General features: G+C 34.4%; 3 protein-coding genes across 5 annotated transcripts; 1 reads left to right on the top strand and 2 right to left on the bottom strand.

The window, feature by feature from the left end:
* The first annotated feature begins 1,044 nt into the window (after positions 1 to 1,044).
* Positions 1,045 to 3,965, top strand: LOC145631647 (pentatricopeptide repeat-containing protein At3g16610-like). The gene has a single exon (XM_081683772.1). It carries the CDS (start codon positions 1,081 to 1,083, stop codon positions 3,658 to 3,660), a length of 2,580 nt encoding a protein of 859 aa, XP_081539898.1. The 5' UTR covers positions 1,045 to 1,080; the 3' UTR covers positions 3,661 to 3,965.
* A 47-nt stretch (positions 3,966 to 4,012) lies between these two features.
* LOC145631648 (RNA demethylase ALKBH9B-like) lies at positions 4,013 to 7,744 on the bottom strand. 2 transcript variants are annotated; one of them, XM_081683774.1, is made up of 6 exons: positions 7,487 to 7,744; positions 6,288 to 6,587; positions 5,940 to 6,025; positions 5,523 to 5,833; positions 4,828 to 4,899; positions 4,013 to 4,706 (listed from the first exon to the last, which is right to left on the bottom strand). In XM_081683774.1, exons 1-6 carry the CDS (start codon positions 7,635 to 7,637, stop codon positions 4,421 to 4,423), a joined length of 1,206 nt encoding a protein of 401 aa, XP_081539900.1. In that variant the 5' UTR covers positions 7,638 to 7,744; the 3' UTR covers positions 4,013 to 4,420. The 2 variants fall into 2 exon arrangements, with proteins under 2 accessions (XP_081539900.1, XP_081539899.1); XM_081683773.1 differs by having other exon boundaries at positions 4,015 to 4,706; positions 6,288 to 6,773.
* Positions 7,745 to 8,785: 1,041 nt separating this feature from the next.
* LOC145631646 (uncharacterized) lies at positions 8,786 to 12,127 on the bottom strand. 2 transcript variants are annotated; one of them, XM_081683771.1, is made up of 6 exons: positions 11,805 to 12,127; positions 10,811 to 11,016; positions 10,187 to 10,285; positions 10,018 to 10,091; positions 9,192 to 9,447; positions 8,786 to 9,098 (listed from the first exon to the last, which is right to left on the bottom strand). In XM_081683771.1, the coding sequence occupies exons 1-5, from the start codon at positions 12,118 to 12,120 to the stop codon at positions 9,216 to 9,218; spliced, it is 927 nt and encodes a 308-aa protein (XP_081539897.1). In that variant the 5' UTR covers positions 12,121 to 12,127; the 3' UTR covers positions 8,786 to 9,098; positions 9,192 to 9,215. The 2 variants fall into 2 exon arrangements, with proteins under 2 accessions (XP_081539897.1, XP_081539896.1); XM_081683770.1 differs by having other exon boundaries at positions 8,786 to 9,447.
* Between the last annotated feature and the right edge of the window lie 384 nt (positions 12,128 to 12,511).

Below are 12,511 nucleotides of genomic sequence, written 5' to 3'. Positions count from 1 at the left end.
AATTTTAGCTCTTCAACTAGATCAATGTTCATAAGGAGTACTAAATTAAATTTTCTTTAGAATTTTCATTATTTAAAGTGTTCTACTATATCAACAATTAGTTAAATTTCACAACTAGATTAGCAATTACTCGGACTACTAAGTAGTAAGTTATTGGTAGCTAACATCTATTTTTACAACTAACATCTACTTTCACAACTACGGAGTAATATTTATCAATAGTTACCACCAATTACAAAATTGAAAGGGTTATCATCTCTTGTGTTTTTAATATATTTTGTCCAAAATTTTAATTCTAAATTATTTTCTCAATTACAACTAGCTATTGTTTTTAATTAACGCAATTGTAAAAAGTACGGAGTAGATAGAAACATATGATGATAATTAAAATTATGATTAATGATAAACCGAAAATGTAGTGAAAAATAATTAAGCGTGTTTATATATATATATATATATATATATATATATATATATATATATATATATATATATATATATATAGATGTTAATGAAAATTATTGGCCTAAGCATGAACACAAGTTATTGCATATTTGCATGTGGTAATATGGAAATAAAGTTTTCTTTTTTCCCTTTAAATTAATGCAATTGAATACAGGTTAGAAAAAAATCACAAATGCTTTGATAAATGTCATAAGTACTGTATAATATACCAATAATATGTCATAAATTTTAATGAAAAATTATTTGTTGTTTGTATAAGTTAAACACCAAGTTATAACCTACTCCGTAGTGTGTTAAGGTAATCAACAAAATTGTACGAGTATAGATTAATGGCAACTCAACTCTAACACGATAATTCACTCGTTTTGGGCATATTTGAGTTAAATTTACACCCTCTATTCAATTTTTCGTCGATAATTATGTTAATACAAAGTGAAATAACTAAATGAAACAACGGGATACCTCCGTTTCATATTATTTGCAATGATACCAACGATTAGACATTTTTCCTCTGCAAATAATATAAAACGGAGGTAGCTTATACATATACAAAATACAATATACTCCATACCACTTGTAAGCTACAAACACAGGCAATCTCCAATTCTAACATAAATGGCTATCATACCGTTACAAACTGTTGCAACCCCGCGAATTTCATGGGTGTTCCAGCTACCTGAGCGTAGCTCATATTCTCATTACCCGCCAATAATAGCCTTCTCAAAACTGAAATCAATTTGCAAACCAATCTGCAATTCTCTCTCCTTTGACCAATCCTTCACTAATCTTCCACTTGACTCCACCAATTATGCTTCAATTCTTGAATCTTGCACTACCCCATTTCTGGGTAAATCAGTTCATGCTCATGCCCTTAAATCTGGGTTTCATGGGCATGAATTTGTTGAGACTAAATTGCTTCAAATGTATGGTAGATGTGAATGTTTACATGATGCACGTATGTTGTTTGATAAAATGCCTAAGAGAAACTTGTACACTTGGTTAGCATTGATAAGTGTTTATGTAGATTATGAGTTGTTTGAGGACGGTTTTTTGCTGTTTTTGGATTTGTTGTTTGAGGATTTGAGGTTGGATTTCTTTGTTTTTCCTGTTGTTTTGAAGATTTGTAGTGGGCTTCAGGATATGGAGCTTGGGAGACAAATTCATGGGTTTGTGATAAAAGCTATGTTTGTTTTGAATGTTTATGTGGGTAATGGCTTGATAGATATGTATGGGAAATGTGGGCTTTTGGGTGATGCCAAGAAGCTTTTTAGTACGATGATCGAGAGAGATTCTGTCTCGTGGAATTGTCTGCTTTCAGCTTGTTCTGTGAATGGCATGGTTGATGAGGCATTGGAGAATTTGGATAAGATGTCGAGTTCAGGAGATTCTGTCCCAAATGTCATTTCTTGGAGTGGGGTTATTAGTGGTTTTGCGCAAAATGGGTATGTAAATGAAGCTATTGAGTTGTTATCTAGAATGAGAGCTCGAGGGGTGGAGCCAAATGCACAAACAATCGCTGGTGTGTTACCAGCTCTTGCTAAGCTAGAAACACCAAGGTTAGGTAAGGAGATTCATGCCTATATTACTAGGCACGGATTTATGACCAACCCCATTGTAGTGAATGGGCTGCTTGATGTGTACAGGAGGAGTGGTGATATGGAAAATGCTTGGAAACTGTTTTCAAAGTTTTCAGTGAAGAATGTAGTGTCCTTCAATACTATGATTGTTGGATTTTGTGACACTGGTGATGTTTCAAAAGCCAAGGACCTTCTTAACCAACTAGAAAAGAACGGTGTTAAGAGGGATCTTATCACTTGGAATGCGATGCTTTCAGGATATGTTGATAACCTCCTCTTTGAAGAAGGATTAAACTTGTTTAAGGAGATGCTAATAGAAGGGATTGAAGTGGACTCATATACTCTAGGAAGTGCTCTTTCTGCTTGTTCTGGCAAGGGTTCTCTAAGACAAGGAAAGGAGATACATTGTCAAGCCATCATTAAGGGTCTAAACTCTAATCCTTTTGTGGCAGAAGCGTTAATCGAAATGTACATTACATTCCAAGATCCTAAGGCTGCTCTGCAGGCATTTGAAGAAGTTAACGATAGTGATATAAGCACATGGAATATTCTAATCTCAGGCTATGCTCGGTGCAATCAGATGGATGCACTTCCAATTCTTTTAAAAAGAATGAGAGAGTATGGTTTTGATCCAAATGTATATACATGGAATGGAATAATTTCAGGCCATGTGGAAAACGGCCACTATGAAGTTGCTTTACAGTTGCTTAAGGAGATGCAGAGTACAAATTTAAGGCCTGATATCTATACAATAGGGATAATTTTACCTGCTTGTTCTAAATTGGCTACAATTGAACGAGGCAAGCAGGTTCATGGGTATTCCATCAGATGTGGGTATGATTCAAATGTCTATATTGGAGCGGCCCTTGTAGACATGTATTCAAAATGTGGGAGCATAAAGAATGCAATAAGGGCAAATAGCAGGATATTAAAACCTAATCTGATTTCCCAAAATGCGGTGCTTACTGCCTATGCAATGCATGGCCTTGGAGAGGAAGGTATATCTCTTTTCAATACCATCCTTGCCAATGGTTTTGTACCAGATGAGATTACCTTTTTATCAGTTCTCTCTGCTTGTGTTCATGCTGGGAAAATTGACATCGGCAATGAGATTTTCAATTCAATGGATCGTTATAACGTGAAAGCTTCACTGAAACACTACACGGCTTTGGTTGACCTGTTAAGTAGGTGTGGTAAAACCAATGAAGCTTACAAGCTGATTAGAAACATGCCAATGGAACCGGATTCTGTGACTTGGGGTGCTTTACTTGGAGGCTGTGTAGTTTCTGGTGATGTGAAGCTTGGTGAAATGGCAGCAGAAAAGCTTCTAGAATTGGAACCAAATAACTCAGGGAACTTCATTCTATTGGCAAATATGTATGCACTTTCTGGTAGATGGAATGATTTGTTAAGAATACGAAAGATTATAACAGAGAGAAGAATGCGAAAAAATGCTGGATGTAGTTGGATTGAAGATGGGAATGATGTTCATGTGTTCACCGCAAGTGATTCATCTCATATAAGAACAGAGGAGATATATTCTATGTTAGAGAATTTAACCATGCAGATGAAAACATGGGCGTATACTTCGCTTCCATACAGTGAGTGTACATATTGAAAGTTGGATTCAAGCATCAGTATATTATCAGATAGAGAAAATTATTTCCATACATCATATGTTATATGTATGCAGTATTATGTATGGTAATGTATCACCATACTATGATCCAATTAGTAAGATAGAGACATGTTTGTGATTAATTATGTGCACATAGATCATAAGCTACTCGGACTGTATGCACAGGGGCTTAGATAGTCCTAAGACTCCTAACCATGTACTTCGTATCGACTAACACGAGAAATATGCAATTCCTACAATGTCCCGGTTGTTTGCTACTGCGCTGACATTATATAAAGTATTTATTTTTTAATCTACGACTAATGTACCTTTGTTTAGAACTACTTGTATTTTGTTTAGTACGCCATAGTTGGCATCTATTATATATGTACTTAGTATAATTGAAGAATTATTTGGTTTATGTATGCCATGATTACCATTTATTTCCAACACATCCTATAATATTTGACAAAGGGCTCATTCCAAGTACTCAAAACGCCAAAACTGAAGGCAAGGACATACATAAAGAATTGGATTAGTTTATGAATTAACAGTACAATGGTACAAGAACTCTCTAATTAACAAAAAAAAAAAAGTATAATGGTACCAGCAATATATCTTTAAAATTATCCCTCTAAAAAATTGAAGTAAAGTTAAATTAATGTGAAACATCAAAAGGCACATTAATGATACAACATGAGAACAAAGCTTCATTGAGAAAAAAAAACCCTCACTCATCATCCATGCACACCAAACTTATTCAACGTTTCCTCGATTTGAAGCCACCTAATGGGGGGAAGTCGTCTGTTTGGAGGACGAACGAGTTCTTCACTGTTTCTCTTGAATTTGACAAGCCAATTGTTTCTTGTGCATCTGATTTATCTGCTTTGCCATTAACTTTACTACCTTGATGTTGATTTTGGACTGCTATGCCTACTTTGGGCAATGAAGATCGAACAAGAGGCTTTAAGTTCAGCAATTCAGGATCATCAGAGAATTGGTAAGGAATTTTGCTATCATCCATCCTTCTAAATGTGACAGAAATCCTAAATACAACAAGATATCAAACAATGTCAAAGAAGAGAACACAAGAAACAGAAAGAATAAGCATTTAAAGTTAGTAATGTTATATCAGATGTCTCTAGGACATAGAGTTATCAGACAAACCTTTTTGTCGGGACAGCAGGAACGCAGTGTTTAGCAACATCAGCTCCATTACCATTTAGAACAAGAACAGATCTGCAGCATAAAAAGAATATCAGCACCGTGATAAGTCAGAAGATTACAAAAAAAAAAATTAAAGGTGAAGAGCTGCCAACTGGACACCAAAATTATCCAATCTGAACATTATCTGATGAATGAAATTACTACTGAATAGATCAGTGTCTGCATTAAAACAAAAGTCTGCAGAAGAAAATTAACCCCTCCCTTAGTTTGGCTCACAAAAAAGTCGATCACAAGATTCACAACATATTTTATCTTCTACCAATCCTTTGTTAGTGCCACTTAGTGGTATATTGCCATAACTATAGACTTGCAGTGAATTATTTGGCGAGCATCATAATAAGGTTTTTTACTAAGTATCAGCTGTACCATATCCACTAACGATAAAGGGGATGACAGGTAGTTAAAGAAAAGAGAGATCTTGCCAAAAAGATGAGCTATACTTAGTAGTTAGTACTATGGAATACCCCCAAGAAGCTATATATGTTTCAAGAATTTCAACTAATACAGGACAGGAGTGCATATAACTATGCTACCTCTTCGATGGATGATCAAAGTACAAAAACATTTGAGATTTTCACAGCTACACTAACAGTTCAAGAAATCAACAAATTAAATCAAACAATTAAAGGACATACCCAACAGGAAGAGGAATGGAAACTGGACCAGTGAACTCTCCAGGGCTTAAGATTTTGAGATTTGAACCAAAGACGATATTACATTCTGTCAAGAAAGAGACGGTGCAAAATGGCCGAAGAAAGTCATGGTGATCGATGTGAGGAGGGATACAATCACCTTCATCATAAATATTCACTATGCAACTGTTAGGGACACATGTAGGAGGCAGGATATGCCACTTCACCATTCTTCTGATCATCTCTTTAAATAGAGGAGGCATGGGATCAACTTCCTCATCCCTAATTATACCAGGAGGATTTCCATCTTTGTCCTGAAAGTAAGTTAAGAAAATACAAAGTATAATGCATGAGATATTCTAAAATGATCACAAAACATAAAAGCAAAAGCTAGAATATAAAGGCATTTAAAAGAATTACCACTGCATAATTGTAACAACATCCAAATTGAATGGTCACACGTCCTTTTCCAGGCAACCACTTCTTTGGTTCAGAGTACGTACGTTCTGCAAAAATTCAAACCAAACGAAAGATTAAGACAAGCAACACCTTAATCACATACATATTACAGAGCTTGCTTGATATCATTTAGAATATTATGATTTGGGGTTTGTTTGAAAACTGAAACCGAATTTTTGAAAAACCATGTTTCGTTATTTGATCACAAACCTACTAACAAAGATTCAATGCATATTCTAAAGATACACTTGGACACTAAAAATAAGAAATTCAAACCCTTAAAATAGGCAAAGAGATGCACAAACTTACCCATAAGCTGCCCTTTCCGTCCCAATTTCTGAAAGTTGTAAACAGATTCGACAATTTTCTTCTGTTCTTCAGCATTAAAAACCCCAGTATGAAGTTCCAATCCTTGCACCACATTTACCTTCCTCCCATCTACCCTCTCATAATGCACAAAATCCTTTTTCCTCCTAACCTGTGAATATCTGCGCCACTCCTCCTCATCTGGCGATCCATTAGCACTAGTAGATGGAGAAACATGGTTTCCATTACTCGGAGATGAGTTAAGGTTACTGAAAAGATCACGCAGTTGTGGCTTCGGATTAGCTGGTGAAGGAGATTCATAATCAGTACTGGTTTCTTGTCTCATCGAATGCACAGATTCTGTGGTAAGAGGGGTTTTCTCCTGGTTGCTAAGTTGTTGGTTATTGTCAGAAGGCGAAGATGGTGTATTTGATTCAGAAGATACAGGAATTGATGAGCCTATTTCACTGGTTTCTTGGACAGCATGTTCTGCATATTACAAATCACAAACATATTGATTTAGGATAACATATTCATCTTCAATCAGTCAAAATTACAGTAAACAGAAATTGAACAAAATATCATCAGATTTATCAACAAATTAAATTTCCTATCACATTAAGAATAAATTAGAAGCAATCTCTTTGTAAATTACAAGGTAAGATTGCATATATCTTATCCTTCCATACGCCACTTGAATGTGTAAATCTCTTTAAACATGATTGTATTACAATAGTGTTGACATTGATTAAAATTATATGTGCACCCTTTATACTAAAACATGCATACATAACAATTAGCCTTGAAGTTGTAATTAACTGTCAAGTTGATAGTGTATAAGTGTATAACCTCGTATAAACTAGTAATGTGATAACTAAATTATATTCCAATGGAGGTAAAAATTCTAAAGATTCAATCTTTTCTAACAATCTGTTATCACAATCACTTGTAAACTCACTCAACTGTGTAAGTGTGTATATTAGCAGGGAAAGTTTATAAATTTACTACTTCTTCAACCCAAAAAACTTAAATTTTAAATCTTGCATAATCGCAACTTCACAATTATCGAATCACAAGAAGAAAAAAAATCCAATCGCAGTAAAAAAATCAATTAAGCAAATAAATTAGTAATTAAAAGAGCGAAAAAAAATTAAAATCAATTCTTTAAAAAAAAAAGAGAGAGAAGTTTGAAGTAATCTTACGATTAGAGAGAGAAAGAATTCGAGATTTAAGAAGAGTTTGACAATCTGAACAAACCCCATCAAAAACCTCAGCAATCTGGGTAATTTCCAAGTTCTTCAATAGATTAATCCAATCGTTTTCCGGCGATTTTCCGGCAGAATCTCCGGCCATGTTTAATGTTAAATTGGGTGAAAATTAAAACAGTTTAATTTTGAGTTGTTTATGCTTTTTTTGAGGGGTTTATAAAAAAGACAGAAGTGCTGACTTAATAAGAGTTGCGGAGTTGAAGACAGCAGTAGGTGTAGGTTTTGTGGAACACGTGGGAAATTGTTGGTGGATGTTGTTTATATGACTTCTTTAGTTGTAGCTTCTTCACTTGCCAATTACGTAACAGGTAACACCTATTTTTGGAAAGTTTGATACCAACTAGGAGTAGATTTGTTAGTTGTATTAACACGGTTTTGTTTTTCTAATGTGTTAAAAGTTACCATAAATCTGTCATAACAAGTCTCCCTAAATTGTCTATCCAACCTGTCCAAACATAATTAGAGTGCAATGTAATACTATCACCCTATTTCAAAGAAATTGACTTTTTAATAGACTGCAATGTAATACTATCACCCTATTTAACTTAACCTAAATCCAGCCCTATTTAACAAAAATTGGCTCTCATAATCACAATAAAGTGCATCATTTTATACTCCCTTTGTTTCGAAATAATCGTAACGATAGGGAGTGCACATAATTTAAGGAAATATAGAGTAGGCCTATAGGTTTTAATTTAAAAAGTATACGAAATAGTTAGTATGAGAGGGAAATAATAAATTTAAAAAAAAAAAAAAAAGGTATTGTAAGTGGAATTGGTAAAAAGGAAAAATACGATAATATTTAATTTGTGAAAGTGAGGTTAGTAAAAGAGATAATTAATAAAATCATAGTGGATTCTTACCAAATAAGAAAGTGTTGCAATGATTAGAAACGGACGTAAACATAAAGTGTTGCAATTAATACGACACGGAGAGAGTAAACTTTTTCCTTTTTTGGATAACAACCAATCATAGTATATTAGTATTACAACTCCTTGGTCTAGTAGAAAGATTGGTCCTTTATTAAAGCTTTTGATTTAACTTTGCCCTTTCTCTGCAAGGCCCGAGTATCACTTACTGTGCTATATTTTCATTTTTAAAAAATAATAATAAAAAAAAAATTAAAAAAAAGTACTAATATTAGGAACAGAGAAATTTGATAAGTTCTGATCTCTGAGAAAATATTCTCAAGCAAACTCAGGGAACAGAAAAATCTATTTATCAAATATAGTCTGGAAAAAAATCTTTTACTTTAATCAGGAATAAAGCATCAAAGTTAATGCCGATTGTCAACAGAAACTATCATTTACAGTAAAGTCAACCAATAATGTACGGTCATCTATACATCGACACATGTTTAATAAACCATGGTCCATGACTCCTGGGAGATGAACAAGCTCTATACAGCAACCCAAAGTAATTGACATACAAAAAGTTACTGTGTAGCATTTCCAGGCAAGAGTTAAAAACCAGTCTTGTAGAGAAATGGTAAGAACACCAACAGAGGATGGCAACAAAGGCAGCAACTCGGCTCACCTACACTCCTCTAAGCTTAGACATAATAGAAAGTCAAAAGTGTTGGAACCAATCTTCTGCATATGGATTGTCCAAACAAAATCAGTAAATCATGTACTCTTACCCTTCCAAAATCACTAACTGTCTGCTACACTCCAAAGAGATCAAGCGATTCCAGGACTCTACGAGCTTGGATGTGCAAAGCTGTCATCCTCTCCTCTGGATCAAGAGTTGAGCCAAATTGACTAGCAGCCCATATCAATGATGCAGATTTTTCCCCTAGAAGTCGACGTATGTCCTCATGCACTGTTGCCATTGGCTGCATATCTCTCCCATCCACGTGCCCAATGAGTAATAACAAAAATTCTCCACATTTCATCCTATTTATAGCAAAGTGAGTGTCAGCATAAGGATTGCAGCAGAAGAGTCTAATGTGGATAAATTTATGATCTCCATTCAAATTTGGCTGTCACATTACTGGTTATTTTGAACAATGTTACAGTTAATTCTAGATACCGGAAGTAATAGATAAGAATTACATGTTTGAATTAATAGGCTTGCAGGCAGGAGAAAGTCAAACAGCTAGATCACTATCATAATGATATTGACAGCAAATTTACTCCATAACATTCTGAGTAGGATAGTTCTGCCTAGTGTGATACTACAAAGTGTACCAAGGCTCTGGGATTTAAGTTATTAAGCGAGATGTGATAACATATAAAGTACACAAATAACCAAGGTTATCTAACATCTTCCCGGAGAATCACAACAAAGGCAAGGTATGGAATATGGATCATGGATGACTGAATGGATATTTCTATAAATATGTTTCTAGCATGTCAAGCATTTAAATGCATATCTACCACGAGCTTACTATCAAAGGTCCCAATTATAAAAAAAGAAATGAGATAAAGCTCTTGATAAATATTGGATACAGGAATTGAAAATACCTGAGATTTTCATCAACTTGTTTGTCTCTAATAATTGCAGCAACTTCCTCAATACCATTACAGGTTTCAAAATCCTAGAGAAAAACAATATATTACAAGAATTAAAATTAAACACATACTTGTGTAATAGATGATAGATTTTATACTGAAATTAATTGACATGTTATACCATTTGATTAGCTGTCGAATCTAACATCAAAGCAATCAAAGCATCAACGCTGGCACCTTGCTCAAGAGCTCCTCTACTCGATAATATATTCATTAGCACCTGCATATGATTAAATATTCATAACTTGTAACAGGAAACTAATCCTTCTCAAGTTTCTTATGTAGACTTAAATACAAAAATATTCCTCCCTACCCAATAGTTAGAATCCTTCAATTTTCATAAACAATCATACATCTTCCTTAGTAGCTTTCAGCCATTACAACTTTCAATATATCTTTCGAAAAGTTATCATTTAAACTTCAACAGAAAAGTAGAAAAGTAGCATGTGAAACTTAAGGTAAGAGCTAATCAGCTACAAACCCTCCAGAGAAGGCGACACCAACACACCAGTTTCCATGACTCTACACTTTTTTATTATTGATCCCAATCAAGCATCCTCTAAGACTACCTCAGACCTGAACAACGCCAGCCACGGGCTTCTTTCTTTTACCTTTCTCACATAAATTTCCTCACTTCATCCCTAAACCCTAAGATGATGGTAGGAATGCAATAAAACATTTACATAATCATGTTAGAGACTAATGAAAACCAGGTTTTTACAATAGCAAAAAGAGCATGTCATACCGGAATTGCCTTGTGCTGGTGGGCCAAAATTGTACTTTGCCTATGAATCAGGCAGCATCCTTCCAAAACACGAAGTGCAAGTGCAACTTCAGTATCAGTTGAAGGGTTTGTTAACTTCATAGGTTCAACAGTGAATATATGATCCAAACTGGTCACCCTATCTTCTTCCGAATCTTTTAGTGAATGTTGAAAAAGTACAGGAATCACTGCTCATACATAACCAACAGTCAATATCACCCAAAACCATCAAATTAAGAAGGCATATCACTTAAACCTTTATAAACCTTCAAGATTCCCAAAAGACATATTTTAGTCTAAATCATCTCAAAGAATGAAACAGACTAAGATATGAGGACTAAGAGCAATCACAAGTGAATAGCTTTGTATAATCATGCAACAACAATCAATCTTATGCTATTTGATGCTCCTTGCATTCACAAATACTAGTATGTGCAATTTTTTACTTTCAGAAGTCAAATCGATCAACAAATTTACTCGAAAATATTGGTTTAATTATGAAAGTAATTAAACTTTCCAATACATTGAAGCTGAGGGCAGTTCCAATATAATTAAAATTACAAATTAAGGTGTCCTGTGGTCCAATAAGATACAACATTTCAATAAAATGTCTTGAAACTACATAAATTGACAGCAAAAAAAATGAACTTATTCCGTCTTCTACCATTTCAATCTTCCTCGAAAACTCAATTTCCAATTGCAGTTTCTATTATACAAAATCACAACTTTCTCCAATGTCATATCTTAATGAAAAAAACCTCTGAATTCTGCTTCATAGCATCAATCACCAATTCAACCCATAAACACCACTAATCAAACCTAATATCTCACCAGAATTACCTACATCAATTCAATTACATCATCCAAAATTTCACAATCAACAATCAATCAATCAACAACATAAAAACAAAAATCAATTCAATTCCACATTTGCAACCAAAAATCAAACCTTAAAACACAAGAAGAAAAAATAAACCTTGAAGATCAGGGAGAGATTGAGTAAGGCAAAAGAGACGAATAACCGAGTCAGACTCAGCAACAGAACGCAGGAACTTGAGAAGACAACGAAGGCCGCGAACTCGGAGGAAGGAGAACTCAGCTCGCGCGTCTCGGAGACCGGATCGGAGAGCGAGTGTAACCTCTCGGTACATTTTCCGTTGGTTGAGCGACTCTACTAGCTCCTCCACCGCCGCCATTGCCGCCGCCGCCGACGGAGATGGTGACTGTGAGTCCGGTTGACCCGTCGGAGAATTCGCCGGTGGTGTTTGGGAGTTTGGTTTTTTCAAATTCATGGTTACGTCTCTTTCTTTGGGTTTGTTTGGTTCAACCATTTTTATGGAGGAGTATTTAAACGCTGCGTATTTATCAAAATCAATCGGATATATAGTTTTTTTTTGTTTTTTTTTTTTTTTTTTTTTTTTTTTTGGTGGATGAGGGTAGATGAAATGGATTTATGGATAATTAAGCTTTTTTTAGGTAAAAGAAAATTATATTCAGTAAAAAATTACAAGTAATATTCAATATTTTATGCACAAATAACCATTGATATTTCTAATTATTACTCCGTAATTTTTTTGGAAGAAAATTTCTAATAATCATTTAGAAAATTATAAAAAGTTGATATATTGAAATTGTTCATCAAAACGAATTTATCAGATCTCATATATAATTGTATTTCTAATC

Source organism: Chenopodium album, chromosome 5 (genome assembly GCF_948465745.1).
Source record: "Chenopodium album chromosome 5, dcCheAlbu1.1, whole genome shotgun sequence".
Classification (NCBI taxonomy): Eukaryota; Viridiplantae; Streptophyta; class Magnoliopsida; order Caryophyllales; family Amaranthaceae; genus Chenopodium; species Chenopodium album.
The sequence above is the reverse complement of the archived record's forward strand: the minus strand, read 5'-3'. Positions and strand labels throughout refer to the sequence as shown.

Excerpts from the sequence above, each read along its gene's own strand:
- LOC145631647 (XM_081683772.1), top strand. The coding sequence starts at position 1,081 with ATGGCTATCATACCGTTACAAACTGTTGCAACCCCGCGAATTTCATGG.
- LOC145631648 (XM_081683773.1), bottom strand. The coding sequence starts at position 7,637 with ATGGCCGGAGATTCTGCCGGAAAATCGCCGGAAAACGATTGGATTAAT. Across the intron at positions 6,774-7,486 it reads AATTCTTTCTCTCTCTAATC|AACATGCTGTCCAAGAAACC; the intron begins GTAAGATTACTT and ends TGTAATATGCAG. Across the intron at positions 4,900-5,522 it reads TCCATTCCTCTTCCTGTTGG|ATCTGTTCTTGTTCTAAATG; the intron begins GTATGTCCTTTA and ends TTTATGCTGCAG.
- LOC145631646 (XM_081683770.1), bottom strand. The coding sequence starts at position 12,120 with ATGAATTTGAAAAAACCAAACTCCCAAACACCACCGGCGAATTCTCCG. Across the intron at positions 10,286-10,810 it reads ACCAGCACAAGGCAATTCCG|GTGCTAATGAATATATTATC; the intron begins GTATGACATGCT and ends AATCATATGCAG. Across the intron at positions 10,092-10,186 it reads ATTCGACAGCTAATCAAATG|GATTTTGAAACCTGTAATGG; the intron begins GTATAACATGTC and ends GTTTTTCTCTAG.